Source organism: Thalassophryne amazonica, chromosome 14, assembly GCF_902500255.1.
Source record: "Thalassophryne amazonica chromosome 14, fThaAma1.1, whole genome shotgun sequence".
NCBI lineage: Eukaryota > Metazoa > Chordata > Actinopteri > Batrachoidiformes > Batrachoididae > Thalassophryne > Thalassophryne amazonica.
This window is the reverse complement of record NC_047116.1, coordinates 90,749,667-90,772,048: the sequence shown is the minus strand read 5'-3', so window position 1 is coordinate 90,772,048 and position 22,382 is coordinate 90,749,667. Positions and strand designations below refer to the sequence as shown.

The 22,382-nt window shown below is 42.0% G+C and overlaps 1 protein-coding gene across 1 annotated transcript in view; it reads left to right on the top strand.

Moving 5' to 3' along the window:
• The window catches only part of tent5c (terminal nucleotidyltransferase 5C), a 31,691-nt gene extending 19,773 nt beyond the window's left edge, over nt 1-11,918 (top strand). Inside the window, exon 2 of the mRNA XM_034186638.1 lies at nt 8,160-11,918. Coding sequence (XP_034042529.1) covers nt 8,160-9,308 — 1,149 coding nt within the window. The 3' untranslated portion in view covers nt 9,309-11,918. The remainder of the gene's footprint in view (nt 1-8,159) is intronic.
• Nucleotides 11,919-22,382: the final 10,464 nt, after the last annotated feature.

The following is a 22,382-nucleotide window of genomic DNA, read 5'->3' as shown; positions in this document are numbered from 1 at the left end:
CTTATCTGAGCTAAGCACTAAGTCAGACAAAAGGTCTGAAAATTCACAGAGAAACTCACAGTAACGACCAGGTGGACGATAGATAATAACAAATAAAACTGGTTTTTGGGACTTCCAATTTGGATGGACAAGACTAAGAGTCAAGCTTTCAAATGAATTAAAGCTCTGTCTGGGTTTTGATTAATTAATAAGCTGGAATGGAAGATTGCTGCTAATCCTCGGCCCGTGCTACGAGCATTCTGACAGTTAGTGTGAATCGGGGGTGTTGACTCATTTAAACTAACGTATTCATCCTGCTGTAACCAGGTTTCTGTAAGGCAGAATAAATCAATATGTTGATCAATTATTATATCATTTACTAACAGGGACTTAGAAGAGAGAGACCTAATGTTTAATAGACCACATTTAACTGTTTTAGTCTGTGGTGCAGTTGAAGGTGCTATATTATTTTTTCTTTTTGAATTTTTATGCTTAAATAGATTTTTGCTGGTTATTGGTGGTCTGGGAGCAGACACCGTCTCTACGGGGATGGGGTAATGAGGGGATGGCAGGGGGAGAGAAGCTGCAGAGAGGTGTGTAAGACTACAACTCTGCTTCCTGCTCCCAACCCTGGATAGTCATGGTTTGGAGGATTTAAGAAAATTGGCCAGATTTCTAGAAATGAGAGCTGCTCCATCCAAAGTGGGATGGATGCCGTCTCTCCTAACAAGACCAGGTTTTCCCCAGAAGCTTTGCCAATTATCTATGAAGCCCACCTCATTTTTTGGACACCACTCAGACAGCCAGCAATTCAAGGAGAACATGCGGCTAAACATGTCACTCCCGGTCCGATTGGGGAGGGGCCCAGAGAAAACTACATATGTAAACAAAAGTCATTGTCTCCTTTCAAAACTTCCAAATTGTGCGAACAAACATGACTAATGGCTGTAGGCATGTTTGTGTTGCTTCCATCGGTCATTTGTCCCTGCACTCATTGATAAGGTAATCAGGTAACACTGTCAAATGGCTGGTCCAGTGTCCACGTCATGGCTCGCTTGTTGAGATTGCAGCAGTGGTCACTTTCTCTCAGAATTTTCGTGATCATTTACATCACTCTAATAAAATTATTTTTCCGCAACTCACCAGCTCCTGGCGGAGCATGGGACAGATATTTCATTTCTGTGTCAATGGCAAAAAAAGACAAAAACTCCACTCCACGCTTTCGGGAGAGGGATCCCGCTTTGTTAGAATTCTCCTGACCAAACAAATTGAAGGAATTTCTCCACTTTTTTCAGGTGGTGTGTACTAGCCATTAACATTTCAACCTCAAAAACTTTATCCTTGGTAAAGCTGTACGACTAATAAACATCCTGACTGGTATTGCTGGACCTTTTTTATAAAACATACCTGTTCACCATTTCAATGTATTCACCATCAGAGTCCATAAATAAAGTGCTTGATATTTAATATTTAGCATCCCACAATTTACAGATACAGTGAGGCAAATAAGTATTTGATCCACTGTCGATTTTGCAAATTTTCCCACCTACAAAGAATGGAGAGGTCTGTAATTTTTATCGTAGGTACACTTCAACTGTGAGACAAGATCAAAGAAAAAATGGAAAAAAAATCACATTGAATATTTTTTAAATAGTTACTTTGAATTTTATTGCATGAAATAAGTATTTGATACAATAGAAAAACAGACCCCTTATATTTGGTACAGAAGCCTTTGTTTGCAGTTATAGTGGTCAGATGTTTCCTGTAGTTCTTGACCAAGTTTGCACACTACAGCAGGGATTTTGGTCCACTCCTCCGTACAGATGTTCTCCACATCTTTCAGGTTTCGAGTTTCAGCTGCATCCAGAGATTTTCTATTGAGTTCAGGTTAGGAGACTGGCCAGGCTACTCCAGGTCCAGGACCTTGAAATGCTTCTTACAGAGCCACTCCTTAAGCATGGGTCCCACTGAATAATAACGGATGAATGAGCCACACAGCATGTTTTCTTTGCTACGAGAGGGTTTCTTCAACTATCGTGGGAGAGTAGTGGCATTAGAGGCATTATCTTCAGTTAACGAGGCTCCTGTCTGAGTGTGGCGCTAATTCCAAGATGTTCAAAATTTAGCAACAGCAGTGTGGGGCAGTTTGTGTACGAGTTACTACGACAACTTAGAGGCATGTTCGTGGTGCTTATGAGTCTGCTAAAAGCCCATTATCCGTGCGCCTGGCTGCTGCGCAGGACCTGAGAGGCTATTTTTGGAGCGGCTACCTTCTTGTGCACACAATTCCACCGGCTCTGTGCGCTGGACGCTGTGTATATAAAATAATTATTTTGTAGCAGATTAATCCATTTCTGCCAAACCTTGGATGTTGAAAACACCTAATCGCTTCTGGAATCACAGAGGACTGTTTCATCTGGAGGCTTTTTTTTCCTCTTTCCTGCTCCATGTGGGATGTATTTTGAACAGCTTAAGGTAACTATTTTTAATGTTTTTATAGCTTGATAAAATAGTTCCTAGCTGTAAAAGTATGGTTGATTTTAATATCTTGTTAATGGATAACATGAGCTCCACTGTGTGTGCGCAGTGCGCACTGACAGTGACTCATCACACTCCAAAGGAGCATTTAGGCAAAATACCAGCTCACAAAATTTATTTTTTTTTTTTTCAGTCAATATTGGACAAACAAAGTTAAAATTTAGATGACTGCGTTAAAGTGGATGAGTTTTTAAAGCCGCGGAAGAAGTAACTCCTGTAAAGCCACTAAAAGCAGAGCTGTGCAGCCACACAGAAGGAGAGCACATAAAATACCTTTTTTGAAGACATAACACAAAGTTAAAAGTTGTATCATGGTGACTTGTAGGCTGCAAAAGAAATGTGTGTGTATATATACACATTGGTATAAGGTACAACCTTACCAACCATTGGTTGGTAAGGTTAGTCCTTACTGGTGTAAAGTGCCTTGATTCGACTTTCTTGTGATCTGGTACTATATAAATATAATTATAAGTGAATAGTATATTGATGTGTATGTCTGTGTGTCATGTAGTAGTGAATTTGTATTTTTGTAAATATGACTGATTAGAATTGTTGGACTTGTACTAGCAGGGGTGGGCGCTAATAAGCTTTGCTTCAGCCCACACCCTTTTGGACTCACTAGTTTTGTCTGTGTTTGTGGAATTGTTCATTTTTTCTATTTGAATATTTTGTGTGCCGAATAAACTTTGTCGTGTGTGTGTGTATATGTGTATGTATTTTGAAAGTGATCCACAGGTGTATATAATTAAAGCGGCCACCTCATTCTGTATGCAGAACGGCACCGCGCACAAAAGAGCGAATTTGCAGAAATAAACGGACAAACACAAAGTTGTAAGTTGGATCACGGTGTGAAAATGACTGTTCTTAAATCCAGGGAAAAAATAAAGCCAGCAAGCCACGGATGGAAAGGAAGCCAGTGAGAAGGAGCACAGAGCTGGCTGTCCATGAATAGAGAACAGCAGGGCATATGCAAAAGCGCGATTTTTGCAGAAATAAACGGACAAACATAAAGTTAAAAGTGGGATCATGATGTGTGTTTAAAGCCACAGAAGAAATAAAGCCAGCGAGGAGCACAGAGGTGGCTGTCCAGGAACCCTTGGTTTGGTTCTAGCTGGTCTGGTGCATTACAGGTGGACAGCAGCCTGGCGCAGAGTGCACAACAGTGGGTCTGTACTGGAGCGTCTATTTTTGGACTGCGTTTAAAAAAATGTGACATCTTTAAATGCTTCTGTGAATTGAAAACCCACACTTTAAAGGGAGCAGGTGTGGGAGGGCTGGAGGTTTAGACCAAACCCATGCCTAAACGTGAGCCAATGTTGCGTTATCATGGCACTTTCACGGCGCTACATGGCTTAGTGTGGCTGATGCGAGCCATTCGAGGTTCTGACAGGTTGGTCGTGGCTCACTAGAGGCTGCTACATGGCACGTGCGGGGTACAGAGAGGCACCTTCATAGCGGATACTACGTGATGGATGAAAACGTGGGTCATTGTTCGAATAATCGCTGACACACCCATGCATGGCTCATTATTCATGGCTTATTATTCGGTGGGACCCAAGCTTTAGTTGCCCTGGCTGTGTTTGGGGTCATTGTTATGCTAAAGACCCAGACACGACCCATCTTCAATGCTCTTATTGATGGAAGGAGGTTGTTTTGCCAAAATGTTATGATACATGACCCCATCCATCCTCCCTTCAATACGGTGCAGTCGTCCTGTCCCCTTTGCAGAAAAACACCCCCAAAAATGATGTTTCCAGAAGATTGACAGTCATCTTGTTACTTCCATTTTGTAATAAACAAGCTACTACTAACTCCAATTAAGGGTCACGGGGGTGTTGGAGCCTAACCCAGCAGTCACAAGGTGTGAGCTGGGGTACACCCTGGACAGGTCACCAGTCTGTCACAGAGCCATATCAGAATAACACAATCACACCTGCATGCACAACTATGGACAATTTAAAGTTTCCGATCCACCTATCCTGCACGTCTTTGGATGTGGGAGGAAGCTGGAGCACCCAAAGAGAACCCACACAAACACGGGGAGAACATGCAGACTCCACACAGAAAGGCCACAGTGGGAATCAATCCCATGACCTTCTTGCTGTGAGGCAACAGTGCTAACCACTAAGCCACCGTGCTGCCCAAGAAAATCTTTCTCTGCTCTTTAGCTCTGTTGGACTTCAGCTGTAAGGTTTGTCAAAGTATGAATCTTTATAAAATGGTGAATGGAGTGTGTTAATACTGTGCTTTTCCTTCAGGCAGAATTTAAGGCCCTTACAATTTAACTGGAGCCTGTCAGGATTAAAGATGGTGGAAGGGTTTAACTGTTGGTTTTTCATCTTACTCACTGTGCTTTGATCTTGACAAATGACCTGTAATCCTGTTTAATAAGCTTCAGTCTTGATTGCTGACCTTTTAAATCCATAGGCGTCAAACTGATTCCAGAAATGGCCAAGAGGGTGGAGGTTTTCTTTGTAACCACCAACTCCACCAGGTGATTTCACTGATTGAGTTGGTGGTTACAAAGAAAACCTCCACCCTCTTGGCCATTTCTGGAATCAGTTTGAAAACTATATTTTAATCCTTTCTCAGTGAGATTTGATATAGACCATAGCTGCTCAGATTTGTTCCCAGAGTGCACCAACCCTCAGTGTTTGCAGAAGGACCTGCTCAACTCACACCTGATTACTTAAATCTGATGTTTCCCAGCTCCTCATTGGCTGTGCACATCTGTTTGAATTAATTAGCTGTGGGTGGAGAAGGGAGAGTGGAATAAACCAGCTAGAGCAGATTTGGACAGCCCTAATCTCCACTGTGTATCCGCCGTGAAAGTTGTGATAAATCTACATGCACATCCATAATAGATGAGCTGTGATGACCGCCGAATGGGGGGCGGAGCCAGTAGAACTTACTTACATAATTTTAACAAACTTTAATGTAAATACTCCAGTTAACAGAATAAGTAGATGGTTATTTATTGTTACACATGACCCAGAATCCTTTGTGCCCCTGTGATGTCACTGTGCTTCTGTCTTGAAGATGAAAATCCTCATGAAATGAGAGCAGCAAAAATTAAGTCGGACCATTGCTCTATACTAAGACTGTGTGTGTGTCCCTCTCATGCCCAAACGGTACTTCAGAATTGAGCCGAACTTGGCACACACACACTTTGACATACAGGGAGCGACATAGGCGATTGAGCACAGTAGTACTAGTAATAGCAGCTGTCTCTTCTTGATGTAGCTTTAGTTGTGACCTAACAGTTCTCTGGAATCTGGGATAGGTGGGAGGTTTTGGCTTTCTTGGTGAAGATGAAGTTTTCATTTCAGTGTCTGAATCAAACCCACCCTGGGGTGAGTAGTTGGCTAGTTTAACGTAAGATTGCTATTTGATTCATGTCATGTACAGTAGTGTTCAGAATAATAGTAGTGCTATGTGACTAAAAAGATTAATCCAGGTTTTGAGTATATTTCTTATTGTTACATTGGAAACAAGGTACCAGTAGATTCTCACAAATCCAACAAGACCAAGCATTCATGATATGCACACTCTTAAGGCTATGAAATTGGGCTATTAGTAAAAAAAAAAAAGTAGAAAAGGGGGTGTTCACAATAATAGTAGTGTGGCATTCAGTCAGTCAGTTTGTCAATTTTGTGGAACAAACAGGTGTGAATCAGGTGTCCCCTATTTAAGGATGAAGCCAGCACCTGTTGAACATGCTTTTCTCTTTGAAAGTCTGAGGAAAATGGGATGTTCAAGACATTGTTCAGAAAAACAGCGTAGTTTGATTAAAAAGTTGATTGGTGAAAGGAAAACTCGTACGCATGTGCAAAAAAATTATATGCTGTTCATCTACAATGATCGCCAATGCTTTAAAATGGACACAAAAAAACAGAGATGCGTGGAAGAAAATGGAAAACGACCATCAAAATGGATGGAAGAATAACCAGAATGGCAAAGGCTCACCCATTGATCAGCTCCAGGATGATCAAAGACATTATGGAGTTACCTGTAAGTGCTGTGACAGTTAGAAGATGCCTGTGTGAAGCTAATTTATTTGCAAGAATCCCCCGCAAAGTCCCTCTGTTAAATAAGACGTGCAGAAGAGGTTACAATTTGCCAAAGAACACATCAACTGGCCTAAAGAGAAATGGAGGAATATTTTATGGACTGAGAGTAAAATTGTTCTTTTTGGGTCCAAGGGCCGCAGACAGTTTGTGAGACGACCCCCAAACTCTGAATTCAAGCCACAGTTCAGTGAAGACAGTGAAGCATGGTGATGCAAGCATCATGATATGGGCATGTTTCTCCTACTATGGTGTTGGGCCTATATATCGCATACCAGGTATCATGGATCAGTTTGGATATGTCATAATACTTGAAGAGGACATGCCCTTGAAATGGGTGTTTCAACAAGACAATGACCCCAAGCACACTAGTAAACGAACAAAATCTTGGTTCCAAACCAACAAATGTCGCAGATGTGAAGAAATCATGAAAAACTGTGGTTATACAACTAAATACTAGTTTAGTGATTCATAAGATTGCTAAAAAAGCAGTTTGAACATAATAGTTTTGAGTTTGTAGCGTCAACAGCAGATGCTACTATTACTGTGAACGCCTCCTTTTCTACTTTTTTTAAAATTTTTTTACTAATAGCCCAATTTCATAGCCTTAAGAGTGTGCATATCATGAATGCTTGGTCTTGTTGGATTTGTGAGAATCTACTGGTACCTTGTTTCCCATGTAACAATAAAATGTACTCAAAACCTGGACTAATCTTTTTAGTCACATAGCACTACTATTATTCTGAACACTACTGTAGTAGTGGGTAGAGACTGATGTGCTTGTTGCTGGTAAATGTCTATTTTTTATTATTATTATTATTTTAACTGAGTAACCCTTAATTGGAGTAAACATATTTTGAAAATGGATGGAAAATTATGCTTTTAGAAAACATCATTCCAGAGATGGCTCTCACTAAAGTGGCAAATGATCTTCTGCCTGCAATGGATTTGGACACCACTACTGGTTCTGATGCTGTTAGATCTCAGTGCTGCATTTGATACTGTAGATCATCATATTCTACTCGATAGGCTGAAGAATCATTGTAGGGTTAATGGGAGTGCCTTTGCGTGGTTGGCATCATAACTGACCGGTTGTTCTCACTGTCTTTTGTACAATAACACTACCTCTAACCTTAAGCCCCTTTCACACCAGCGCAAACGTAGACTTGCATTTAGAGTACGCCCGAAATGTACACATACTAGGCGTTTTGCGAGTGTCGTGTTTGTAGATTTGCTTGCAGCTGCGTATGTTTGCTTTTAATGTATGCGTACTGTTGCATGTAGCCCTTGCTGCATTCCTGTGTACGGTTGAATGGAGTCAGAGCTCCATCTACTGGACAAACAGTGCAAGGACATTTTCCATTGCCGACACAAACATTTCAGTAACTTCTGTTTATGAAAAATTATCGGTGTTCTATCAGCAAAATTTTGGCTGATAGTGAGTACTTTGAAAAGGGCCGATAATATCGGCTGGACTCTAGTTAGTGATTATAATGTGATTGTGTGGTACAACAGAAAATCTTGACTTGTCTCTCTCTTTCTCTGTCTCCTTTCACATGATGCCGCTGTGAGAAGATGGCTAACGAGGAAGGAAACAGTTGCTCCACCAGCGTGTTGTCGTGGGAGCAGGTGAGCCGACTGAATGAAGTCCTGACAGAGGTGGTGCCTGTTAATGGACGGGGGAACTTCCCTACCCTGGAAGTGTGCCTAAAGGATATTGTGGCACGGGTACGTTCTCACCTGGAGCTCAGCTGCATCAGAGTAAAGGACATGCGTCTCAATGGCTCAACAGCCAGCCACGTCCTGGTGCAGGATGATAGCTGGAGCTACAAGGATCTTGATGTTGTCATCAGGGTGGACCTACCAAATGAGGAAGAGTTCCAGCTGGTAAAAGACACAGTGTTGCGCACACTGCTCAGCTTCCTGCCCGAGGGTGTGAACAAAGACAAAATCACACCCATGACTTTGAAAGAGGCTTACGTACAGAAGCTGGTCAAGGTCAACACAGAACAGGACCGCTGGAGCCTCATCTCACTCTTCAATAACAACGGCCGTAACGTGGAGCTGAAGTTCGTGGACTCAATACGCCGACAGTTCGAGTTCAGTGTGGACTCCTTTCAGATCGAGCTGGGCACGATGCTTGCTTACTATGAACTTTCAACGACACCCATGTCACTGTCCTTCCACCCCACTGTGGTGGGCGAGAGCATGTACGGGGATTTTAACACGGCCCTGTGTCACCTGCAGAATAAGCTGATAGCCACCAAGCGGCCCGAGGAGATCCGAGGTGGCGGACTGCTAAAATACTGCAATCTGCTTGTGCGGGACTTTCGGCCTTCTAATGAGGAAGAATTCAAAGGCCTGGAGCGCTACATGTGCTCCAGATTTTTCATTGACTTTCCTGACATCAGTGCACAGCAGCGCAAAGTGGAGGCCTACCTCCAGAGCCACTTTGTAGGTGAGGAAAAGAGCAAGTACGACTACCTCACCATCCTACGGCAAGTGATCAACGACAGCACGGTGTGCCTGATGGGCCACGAGCGGCGGCAGACCCTCCACCTCATCTCAGATATGGCCTTTCGAGTGCTGGCTGAGCAGAGCGCCATCCCCGACGCCTCCTGCGTTACTTGCTACTACCAGCCTGCACCACACGTCCAAGACCAGAATTTCAGCAACTACTATGTGGCGAACCAGAACATTCCAACATGGCTGCCGTGTAAATGAAAATGGGGGAAATTAATGGACACTCAAGTGGATTTGCTGCTGCTGCTGCTGGCGATGGAGAAAACGGGGTGGCGAGGGGGAATCTTACAAAAGAACTATAATGTTGAAATGCAATGTACCTCTGAAGGCACACAGTGGATAAGGACTTTGCTTTTTTTTTTTTATCCCATCATTCCTTATATGCAAAAGTGTTGAGGTCATTGCGTAAAGTGATATTTTATGTTTAGAGCCCCCCATTTCTCTATCCTTAGAGTTAATTTATGTGCCTTCACTCCAGTGCCCCCCCCCCCCAAAAAAAAAATAAAGTATGGTTGGTCTGTTGAAGAAAGGAAAGTGGAAAATGGGCTTAAATTTAGTTATTTAGAAACTGGAGGGGAAATACAATTGGTGATGAGGAAACATTAATAGCGTTATTGCTTAAATGATAAAAATACACCAAAAAAAGTTTAAAAAAGGGATGAAGAAAAAAAAAACTGCCAAGCACTGGTGTTTGAGGAGCATTTGCTGGCAATGAAATAATTTGGGGAGGGGCATCTCAGGAGATCTTTGGCATTAGGAAACATCAAAATGAGGTAAAGTACTTTTAAGTCTATATATATATATATATATATATATATATATATATATATAGACTAGGATGAGCTTTTCTCTGAGTGGAAATGTTTGCCCCTTGTGTGCCTCAGATTGTCAGGTTCTCTTTTTTTTGGTTTCTTTTCTTAAAGCCAAGGCTTCAACAGGGACGTCTGATCAGGTTATGGCGGCTTCCCGGCCTTGTTACGTGGGGTGGAATCTGGCAGGGAATCCTGCAGTGACGGGCTGTACTGCGTGTCCCTTCCCTTAAAAGGTGCAGCACATGTTGGCTTCACAGGGTCGTCCCTCCCAGCCATCGCAGGCCAGAGAGCCTCCCTGAAATAAGATCCTGTTCTGATGCAGCAGCCTGTCTATATTTATCTTTTTCTTTTTGCCCTGAAGAGACTCTGTGCAGAGAACCTCAGGTTGGTTTGCACCTTATCGCGCCTTCTCCTTCCCGTCAGCCTGCTGGGAGCGTGCACTGTTTGAGTTCTGTTTTGTGATCTTGGGAGCAGAGATGTTGCAGAGTGTTGGAACGCGCATGGACACATCATGTCATGACTGTTGTTCTGGGGTCACTTAAGAAAAGTAAATGGAAAAAAAAAAGGTGGCAAACTCCTCCACTACACCTGTGAATTTCTATTTCCAGTCCAGCCTGTCATTAGCCATTAATACTTGCACTGTGGTGTTACTACCAGGAGGAACACGCAGTGACTTTTAAAACTGGTCACCTGTCTGTGCCAAACATGGCATCCTGGACTGAAGATAGGAAGGGGGGGGGATAGTTATGATGTAACTTGGTCTGTTCTCGCACGCTGCGCCAGCTGCTGCGGCTCGTGTTTATCAGAGATAACTGTTAATGTCCCCTGCCGGACTCTTATCTGTCTGGTTCACAGCTCCCAGCTGGTTCGAGGAAGGTCAACGTGAGCTGCTATAGAAGCCTTTCAGCAACAGCCAAGGCGGCTCATATCGACAGTCGCTGACCTAAAGTGCAGCAACTTCAAGTGCCTTTTAACTTTTTAAAGGGTTTTTTTTTGTGTGTGTGTGTGTGTGTGTGTGTGTGTGTGTGTGTGTAGGCTGTGCATCCAGTCACTCTGAAACCACATCATGTTTAGTAACAAGGGCTGGATTTCTCCAAATATTAATGATCTTTGAGTCTACAATCAACTTATTTCCATCATAAATCTGTAGCTTGTCGAATTGCTAAATCGTCGTCGTTGCTGACTGATCAGGTGAGTGCGGACGAAGCTGCAGCTTGATGCTTGCAGCTAATTCTTGTAATGAGGAAAAGCGGCGTTTTCATTGGCAGATGCATTCTGGGAGGTGGTGCCTCCTCCTTAACCCCGTGTGTGTGTGGTCAAGGTGGTTTTTTGAGAAAAATGTGAACAACTGTAGCTCAGATTATGATTTCCTTTTTTTGTGTGTGTGAAGTTTGAGGTGGAGAGGAGCGTGAAGTGTAATTGCATTTTTATTTTCTCGCCTCCATTTGTTTTTCTGCTGTGATTCCATGTGATACAGTATTATGCTTCTCTTGCTCTCACTGTGCTTTGTGGCCCCGCCCGGTTTCGTTGGAGTGTTTATTAGTGCAGCATGTTTCCTATGTGATGCCTGTTGACGTGTTCTGGGGAGTACAGGGGAAGTCGGGGATTGCGTGTTTTCATTACTAGTCTTATGACGTGGGAGTGAGATGGAGGCACTCGTGAAGCTCTCCCATTTCTCAGCGAGGAACTGTGGAATTTTTGCAGCAGAAATGTTTACGTAAATGCGTGTGGGTTTGTGCGCTCATTCGCATGTGTGTATGACGATGCTTGTGGATATAAGTTCAGCAGGTGAGGGGGGTGAAAATAGTGAAATTTATAAGTTGATGCAAAAAGAGCTTATTTTGTCAGTTTTGTGATTGATAGATATATATAATGGTTGCAACCATCACGCTTTCATTTTCAGCACTTTACCTCACTTATGTTTTCTTTTGAATGAAAATGTGCAAATTCATCAGGAAAATGCAATTGAAGAATCAATAAATAAAGTGTTAAATATCCAGTGTGTGTGTGGTCCAGCTGTTCTATTTGAACATAAAATCGGTTTTGAACGGTGTTTCTCAGCTAACCTGTTACATCGATTGAATCCATTCCTTCAGGCTGTTGGGGTTTACTTCTCATTGAAATACACGTAATTGACATATTAGTTTTAATTTAGCAGGGACTCCCAAAATTTCCTGTATATTTGTATTGCCAAGTGTGTTGGTAGCATGGTCCAAGCAGAGGGTCACCCCTTTGAGTCTGGTCTGCTTAAGGTTTCTTCCTCACATCATCAGAGGGAGTTTTTCCTTACCACTGTCACTTGTGTGCTTGGTTAGTAAGATTAGACCTTACTTGTGTGAAGCGCCTTGAGGCAACTTTGTTGTGATTTGGCGCTATATAAATGAAATAAATTAGTTTTTGCCTTAGTCACCTTTTTACCTATAAATAACCCCATCGCCAATGGGACATTTGACCAAAATACAATCAGGCAAAGGTGGAAGGTCGGGACAAGTCTGGCGTCACTCCCTCATGCTGTGCCGCATCCTGTCTGCCAATTGCAAGAAAAGTGTCAGGAGCAACACTGATTGTACCTTGCCTTCATTGACTTGACAAAGATGTTCGACAGTGTGTCACACCCACTTCTGTGGAGGATCCTGAGCAAAACTGGATGTCCAGAGAAATTTATCAAGATCCTGAGGCTTCTCAGTAGTGACATGTCCGCCGCAGTTCTGGTAAATGGCACAAACACTGAAGCCTTTAATGTTCATTCTGGAGTAAAGCATGGCTGTGTCATCACCGCTACACTCTTCATTATCTTCATGGCAACAGTCCTTCACCTGATCAAGGACAAGGTGCCGCCATTAATTGAAATGGTGTACAGACTGGATGGAAAACTGTTCAACCTGAGCCAACTGAGAGCCAAGAAGAAAATCACCACCACCTTGCTCCTGGACTTCCAGTGTCCTGATGACAACAGCGTGCCATTCTTTATGGAAGAAGGTCTTCAGAAAATCCTTGAAACCTTAAACGCCTTCTACCAAGCTTGGTCTTTACATCAACCTGAAGAAGACACAGGTCCTGTATCAGCCTCCACAAAACATGGTTAATCCAAAGGTTCCTACTTTCACACTGCACAAATGGGTCCTGGAGAATGTGACTCACTTTCCATCCCTGGGCATCCATGTGTCATCATGAGCTGACATTGGTGGCAAAGTCCAACACTGAGTCAAGTGTGCTGGAATTGCCTTTGGCCGGCTTTGCACAAGTATTTTCAGCAACAGAGACCTTTGGCACCAGGTGAAAGTCCTTGTTTATCAAGCTGTTGTCATGACAACCCTGCTGTACATATGAGACCTGTACCACCTACCACTGCCACCTGAAGACCTTAGTGCGATTCCACCAAGGCTCCTGGGGGAGTAAATTCTGCATCAGGTGGGAAGACTACCCTATCAACATCTTGGTTAAAGCCAAGCTCCAGAGCATAGAGTATCTCATCATCAAGAACCAGCTTTGGTGTATGTGGGTCACGTCATTACGATGGATGACAGCCGACTTACTAAGCAGATCTACTCCCAGCTGAGCGGGCAGAGGTAATGCCTGAAGTACAACCTCGAGCTGCTCCGACTGGAAGAACGAGCGATGGACTCAGCCAGCTGGTGAATGATGATCCACATAGGAGTGGAAGTCTTTGGAAAAAATGTGGGCGAACAACATAGAGGAGAAAGAGGCTGACCGGCAGACGCTTCCTGCAGCAATCTGTCAGAAAAGGTGCTCGTCAGGACTGTCTGTTCAGTCATCTCCACACCCACCATCCTATCCAGGAATCGCTCGAGACAATGTTCCTCACTACTGCGTGACTGACACAATGATGACGTAGTACCACACTCACCACACTTACACTTCCCTGGTTGGTAGCCACACAGGCAGACGGTTGGCCCACACTTCACTTGGATGGACAATCTGTCGCATCCAAGTGAAGTGTGGGCACCCCTTTTGTGTTTACAATTTTGCTAGGGTTCTTAACAGTGAACCAGTGTGCTGGATCATGCTAATTAAAGCATGCCTTTACCATGTTGCTGACAAACTAAGTAGTATGCTTCATCTGAGTCTTCCCAAGTCACCGTTACTTTGACAGGCATCCCAGTGGTAATCAAGGATCCTTCAAAGAGACCTAGTACCATAGACATTGGTTCAGGGGTTAACATCCACGTCCAGCAACCATACAGTAAAACTGGAAGTTCCAATGTCCTAAACTTTTTCTTGCAAAGGTATATGTTGCCAAAAACCTGCTGAGGACCTCATAACTTTCCACTGAGGACTGAGGGACTGGACTAGAACACATCCCTGACAAGCACCAGAGTTCATGGCGAAGAAGTCAGAGACTCTGCCTTGGTCCACAGGACCCTCAAAATATGTGTATAGGCTGGCTGTGGTGTGGAAGACAGATGCTCAAATCTTCAGTTGCAAATTTCAAGTCATGTCCCGATGTATATCTGTGCGGTCAGATGTACAAGTGCTGGAATAGTTGTGCAGGTTTACATTTAATATCAAATGACAGTCTGAAGTCTGGTAATTACACGTAGGTTTTCTTCCCTGATTATGGTATGTCAGCCGTCTTATCCGTGCTCATGCCATGTGACAGACTTGACACGGTCTTCATCATATTTATGCAAAGTCTTTTCTTTTTTTCTTTCTTTTTCGTCCCCTTTAACAGTTGCATGCAGACCTTATTAATCACCAAATTCCCACAATTCATTTGCTATGCATGCAGCAATCAACCTGCTATAAATCAAATGTACACCTAAAATGAGTGATTTTATAATTGTGGCAAAAAAAAAAAAGTTGATAACACATGAACATGCAAATACCAGCAATAAATCTGAAATCCTAAACTGTTTTATCTTTTGATCTCTAAAGAAATTGTTGCAGCGTAGCACATTTGAATGGGCCTTGTTCCAATACTTCTGGTGAAAAAGTCTAGTCAAGTCATGCACTCTCAAAGCCGACAAGAGTTTGACCTCACGTTCATATTTGTATTATTAATAACCCATAGTGTGATGTAAACTAACTTGTTCATTCTTAAAGACCAGACTTAGTGTCTGAAGCTAATTTTGTGTATTGTCACAATCAACTGATGCAAGTGCAAATTCACAAACTTGATTATAGAAGATGGTTAAAATGTTCTGCATGCTACACACTTTTTATTTATTTATTTTTTTAAGTGTGAAATATTACTGAAATAATGGGTTAAAGAAGATTCAGTTCAAGTACCTAATTGGCAAGCCATTAATTTTAATTTGGTTGTAATGGGAATGAAAACTAAAAAGTATATAGAAAATTTTTGCGTTTTCTATATACGGCATCTACTCCAAGGCTACTGAAGATTTATTTATTTATTTTGGGGGGGGGCTCGTCCCAGTTACTGAGTCATTGTAGCAGATGTGCATTGTGTTTTGGTACAGGTCCTACAATGGATGCTGTTCTTGATGCAACTCCAATTCCTCATGGACTGATGGAGAAACACACATGGCTCCTCATCTTCCAAGCAGTCTCCCAGCCAAGTACTAATCATGACCTCTTCTGAGATCTGACTGGATCAGATGTACTCAGAGCTGCTCTTCAACCAGGTACTAAATTTCAAGTGGACCCACAGTAGTTCCAGACACAATCCGCAGTTACAATGTGAAAGTAATAATTACATAAAACAAAACAATCAGAGAAGGGGGTGCTTAAGAATAACTTTTTTTTAAGATTGTAGGTTAAAAAAAAAAACGTTAGTCTGTGTCACTGAGAGATCTTGTGAGCTACTTAAGAAAACTGGTAACAATTACTTCCAGTCTTGTGAAAATAAAAATGGGAAAAAAAAGTTATTTTAGACGTCAACATGAACCAAAGAAAACTAACATTTTCACTAATTTTCTGCCGCTTATCCGGGTCCAGGTCTCAGTGGCAGCAGACCAAGCAGCTTACTCGTATTCCACTCTTCCCTCTCCTTCTTCAAGTCCTGTAACTCTTCCCAAGGGTTCCCGAAGTGTTCCCAAGCCAGGCGGGGAACATAATTCTTCCAGCATATGTCCTGATCTTCCCCAGAGCCTCCTCCCAGTTGGATGTGCGTGCAAGACCTCCCTAGGGAGATGACCGGGGGGGCATCCTCACCAGATACCTCAACCACCTCCGCTGGCTCCTTTCAAGTCCCTCCCAGATAGTCCAGCTTCTCAGTCTGTCCAGGAGTCTGACCCTGGATACCTAATGGAGGAATCTAATTTCTGCCACTTGTATCCACGACCTTATTCTGTTTGCCAATACCCACGTTTCTGACAATGAACGAATGAATGGATTTATTTATTTGGCACACAAATGAACAGCAACAAAGATGATAACAAAACTCGTAAAAAGAACAACATACAGTGAACCCGTGTGGCTGTGTGTCCTTGTCAGACTCTGTTTTGATTTCTTTCAGCTTTGTGTCACTGACTGGTAAGCTACTGCACACCAGGGTCACCTGCATGTCCATGTCCTCTCTGAGGCTGTTGTCCTGGTCAGACAGAGATTTCTTGGACAGAGTATCTGCAGCAGGAACGTCCTTGCCTGGTCTGTGGACAATAGTGAAGTCATATCTCTATGAAGAAGAAGCACAACCTGCAGCCTTGTCAGTGCTGCTGTGATGGGCTTGCGAATGATGGACTTGAGGGATTTGTGGTCATTTTCTACAGTGATGTGATGGCCGTAAACATACTGGTGGAAGCGTTTACATTCAAACAAAATGGTATAAAGTTATTTTTCAGTATGCACATAACTGATTTCGCTGTCAGTGAGTGCTTTTGATGCATTTCCAATGGGCTTGCTTTCTTGCAACAAGTCCCATATAAGTCCATATTTCCTGGCATCAACTTGTAGTGTGAACTCTTTGTTTGCGTCAAAATATGCTAGGACAGGTCCTGGTTTGTGTGTGATGAGCTCCTTTATGTTCCTGAATGCTTCTTCCTGCTGTGCATCCCATATAAAATCAACAGTTTCCTTCCAAAGGTGATGCAAAAATGCATTGATGCTTGCCAGAACAGGGGAAAGCTTTGACATGTCATTGACCATGCCTAAAATTGTTCCAATTCCACTTTTGTCTTTTGGGGTTCCATCGCTCTGATAGCCAGAATTTTGGCTGGGCCAGGATTGACTCCATCTTTAGTGATGAGGTGCCCAAAGTAGCTGACCTCTTTGGCACAGATGACACTCTTTTCCAGGTTGAGTTTGACTTCTGTCTCTCTGGAAAGTTGTAATATTGCACAGAGGTTTTCATCATGTTCTTGTTTACTTCTGCCATATATGAGGATGTCATCCACTATTGCCATGACACCTTGTAGATCTTCGTAAGTCCACTGGAACTTGTCCTGGGCAAATTTCAGTCCAAAAAGTAAGCGCAGGAATCTGTATCATCCAAACATTGTAAAATGTTGTCAACTTGGAAGATTACTCTGTGAGAGTTATGACCCAATGGCCTAACTTGGCATCCATGACACGAAAGTAGCATGCTCCAGCTAGCCTGGATGTGATGTCATTGAGGGTCGGTAAGGGGTAATGTGGTCATTTGATTACCTTCAAGTCTTTAGGTTTCGAGGCATATGAAGCGGGGTGAAGTCCGGATTGAAAAGAAGTTCCTGCTAATGGGGGATTCCCCTTTAGTTGACCTGGTAGAGTTCTGGTCTTTAGTTCGAGCAGTCCGGGGTTTGATCCTACCTCCATCCCGGCCACAAAGTTCCTCCGGTCACACATATCCTCAGTTTGCCTGTGTGTGGTTTTTCTGCAGCAGCTATTGAGTTGACCCATTCAGTTGATTTTCTGTCTTCAGTGTGTGTGTGTGTGTGTGTGTGTGTGTGTGTGTGTGTGTGTCCATATACAAATTGACAGATAGCAAACAAGCTCCAAGAGAAAGTTGGAAGCTAGAATAAAGTTGAATGCTCATTACTGTTGTCTTCATTCTCATTGAACAATTTTTGTAAAACTGAAATGATACAGAAAGATACAACACCAATTACAACCCCTGGCAAAAATTATGGAATCACCGGCCTCGGAGGATGTTCATTCAGTTGTTTAATTTTGTAGAAAAAAAGCAGATCACAGACATGACACAAAACTAAAGTCATTTCAAATGGCAACTTTCTGGCTTTAAGAAACACTATAAGAAATCAAGAAAAAAAAGATTGTGGCAGTCAGTAACGGTTACTTTTTTAGACCAAGCAGAGGAAAAAAATATGGAATCACTCAATTCTGAGGAAAAAATTATGGAATCACCCTGTAAATTTTCATCCCCCAAATTAACACCTGCATCAAATCAGATCTGCTCATTGACATTGACCCTATGCCATGACATTGACCCTATGTGTCTTTTTGCAAGGAATGTTTTTGCAGTTTTTGCTCTATGGCAAGATGCATTATCATCTTGAAAAATGATTTCATCATCCCCAAACATCCTTTCAATTGTCCAAATATCAACATAAACTTGTGCATTTATTGATGATGTAATGACAGCCATCTCCTCAGTGCCTTTACCTGACATGCAGCCCCATATCATCAATGACTGTGGAAATTTACATGTTCTCTTCAGGCAGTCATCTTTATAAATCTCATTGGAACGACACCAAACAAAAGTTCCAGCATCATCACCTTGCCCAATGCAGATTCGAAATTCATCACTGAATATGACTTTTATCCTGTCATCCACAGTCCACAATTGCTTTTCCTTAGCCCATTGTAACCTTGTTTTTTTTCTGTTTAGGTGTTAATGATGCCTTTCGTTTAGCTTTTCTGTAGGCGGTTTCTTACAGTTCGGTCACAGACGTTGACTCCAGTTTCCTCCCATTTGTTCCTCATTTGTTTTGTTGTACATTTTTCGATTTTTGAGACATATTGCTTTAAGTTTTCTGTCTTGACGCTTTGATGTCTTCCTTGGTCTACCAGTATGTTTGCCTTTAACAACCTTCCCATGTTGTTTGTATTTGGTCCAGAGTTTAGACACAGCTGACTGTGAACAACCAACATCTTTTGCAACATTGCGTGATGATTTACCCTCTTTTAAGAGTTTGATAATCCTCTCCTTTGTTTCAATTGACATCTCTCGTGTTGGAGCCATGATTCATGTCAGTCCACTTGGTGCAACAGCTCTCCAAGGTGTGTTCACTCCTTTTTAGATGCAGACTAACGAGCAGATCTGATATGATGCAGGTGTTAGTTTTGGGGATGAAAATTTACAGGGTGATTCCATAATTCTTTCCTCAGAATTGAGTGATTCCATATTTTTTTCCTCTGCTTGGTCTAAAAAAGTAACCGTTACTGACTGCCACAATCCTTTTTTTCTTGATTTCTTATAGTGTTTCTTAAAGCCAGAAAGTTGCCATTTGAAATGACTTTAGTTTTGTGTCATGTCTGTGATCTGCTTTTTTTCTACAAAATTAAACAACTGAATGAACATCCTCCGAGGCCCGTGATTCCATAATTTTTGCCAGGGGTTGTATACAACATAATATATTCACAGACATAATAATGTAGATAGCTGTAATTGTTATTTCGCATTAGCATTTACATGTAAATAAACTAAATATTTATGTATCAAAATGTATTACACGGACACTTGTGTAACAACAGGATTAACTGAAAATGTGAACACGCTCACTAGTGATCCTTTTCCTAGGCACAAATAGCGGGAAGAAATGAGACGATAGCTGGAGCTACAAGACTCTGCGCTAAGACCTGGCAGTGTCATGTGATTAAAGTTACCTAGAACAAAGGCTGAAATTAAAGGAGAAAATGTGTTACACTTAAACATCAGTAGAGGGAGGAAACCAATACCTCTGGTGCACCGGACACAGACAGTATGAGCTTGACTAGTCCAAAGTCTAGGCACTGGGGGTGCATGTGTGTCCACTATATAGAATTTCAGCATTAAATGAATGTCTTTGTATTGGCACTTCATGTTGTACTTGCCTCTAACCACAAGTTGCTGTCCACCACACAGTGGGCACGCTGAAGGCTGAAGCACGTCTCATGTTCCCAGTCCTTTGAAAGCATGGGAATGATATTAACTGAGGTTCCGGTGTCTACCTTTAAATCTGACTGCATTTTGGTTTGGGCCAACTTGCAAGTTTGTAAAGGCCTGTTGTGCATCGTGAGTGATATTTCTTTGTGTTACTGCATCAATAAACAAATCCTCACTACTTGCATTTTCATCTGGCTTGTCATTTCCGATTACTGTGTAGACGCCTTTTCCTTCTGTAGAATGACACATTTGGGCAGTATGGTGGCTTAGTGGTTAGCACTGTTCCTCAGAGCAAGTAGGTCGTGGGATCGGTTCCCACCTGTGGCATTTGCATGTTCTTCCCGTGTTTGCGTGGGTTCCTTCCGGGTGCTCCAGCTTCCTCTCACATCCAAAGACATGCAGGTTAGGTGGATTGGAGATGTTAAATTGTCTGTAGGTGTGAATGTGTTTGTCTGTCCATATGTGGCCGTGCGACAGATGGGTACCCCGCCTCATGTCCTACGACTGCTGAGATAGGTTCCAGCCCCCCACGACCCTTGATTGGAGTAAGCAGTTGAAGATGAGTGTGTGTGTGTGTGTGTGTGTGTGTGCGTGCTTGGTAGCAACGGGCAAACAACACTGTCAGTCCTCTCTGGACTCGATATACATACATGAAGCATGTGCAGTAAGACTCCGGTCACATTCACAGTCCAATGAGAACGGTATCTAATGTGACGGAGCAGCCAAAGGGGCTTACTTTTTAATTTGATGTGAATATTACTTGGGGGGGGGGGGGCTCCCTGCTCATGGACTATAAAGAAAATCAACACCGGTCATTACTGGTTGGCAAAATAATTTGCAATTTAATTCAAAGTGACAGTTTAAGTTGGACCAAAAACTCCTAATGTAATTGGAGCAAGTTAAATTGCATGATTTCTTAGCTGTGTGTGTGTGTCCCCCAGCTGTGGATCCGACACATCGACAAGATGTATTTTTAGGAATGTTTTTCTGAAACAAATGAAAAGCCAAACCTCACAATCAAACACTGAACACAAAGAAAGAAAGTTTTCTCAAGAAAGAATTTGGAGCATTTTCTAATTCAACGCTAAAAACATCCCTTCACTTAGAACTTCAATAAATATGAGTCTTTATTTTTCACGTCTGCGGGTGAGTTAATGTGCTTTATGGTCTGTACAGTTCACTGCATTGGTTATTTCTGAACTTGGACACACAGATCAGGGATAGTTAGGGATCAAACCACCCACCATTCAGTTCACTGATTACCTGCTCTACTGCCTGTGCTGCAACACCCCATATTCTTCATGTATTAATAACGAGTTTAAAGAAATGATCTCACTACTTTATTATAAAACAGCAGTATGTAATAGAAAAACACTCATTCTATCCTCCATCCCAAACATCACTACATGTTTAAGTCCTGATGTTTTATCTGCGACTGCCCCGCGTTTTGATATGTTGCACAGATGCAGCCTTCACGTTGATGTTAAAGGCACATTATGGATCATTGAGCAACATCTAGTACTGAGGTTTCAGATTACAACTATCCCTTTCCAAGCATGAACCCTGGCATGTGCTCATACGCGTACTTTAACAACTTTTCTTTTGTTGTTAAACAGAGACACAACACACTGAAAACAAAACAACAGACTCCCAATGATCAATGATATATTGGGCAAAAAAAAAAAGAAGCTCATCTGTGGGAGCAGATTGGACAGACTCTAAATGTTGCTGATGAGTATTGTGCCTTTATTACGTTTAAGAATGTTGTTTGATGTGTACTGTTAGAAACAAAACTTGTTTTTAATGAAAGTGCTGTGCCACCACATTTGAGAAAAAAATGCTTTTTGTACACAGGGCACATCTTTGAGATGAAAAAAAAAAAGATTACAGTAGACATCAAGCTTGTGTCCATTACATTTTCATCAGTTGTCTTGTACAATACCAAATAACTGCTACATTTTCAGTGTATTTGCATTTGGTTTTTAGATTAAAATTGGTAGTTGTAAATGGAATCCAATCGCCTCTTTAAATAACCCAACATTCAGTAAGTGATTTCAGTAACTGTGTTCTTATGCACTGAAACTGAATATAGTTAGTCGATACACGGGCTGTCACAGGTTGACACCCTCCCTAATTTTCTGTAGTGCAAACGGTAAGTCATTTGCTTTCTTTAATTTGTGTAACTTCATTTAATTCCAAAAACAAACACGGCAGCTCAAGCTTATGTTGATCCATGTTTTTCTTGATGTTCCGCCTTTATTTGTCTTAGATTTTTCTATTAAAGTATTTGCATCTCTTCACTTTTTCCAGACTTTATGTTGGAGTCTTATTTAAATGGAGTAAATTCATTTTCTCCACAAAACACCCCATAATGACAACATGAAAAAGTTTTTTTTTATTATTATTTTTGCAAATTTCTTAAAAATAAAACTAAGAAATCACATGTACATAAGGATT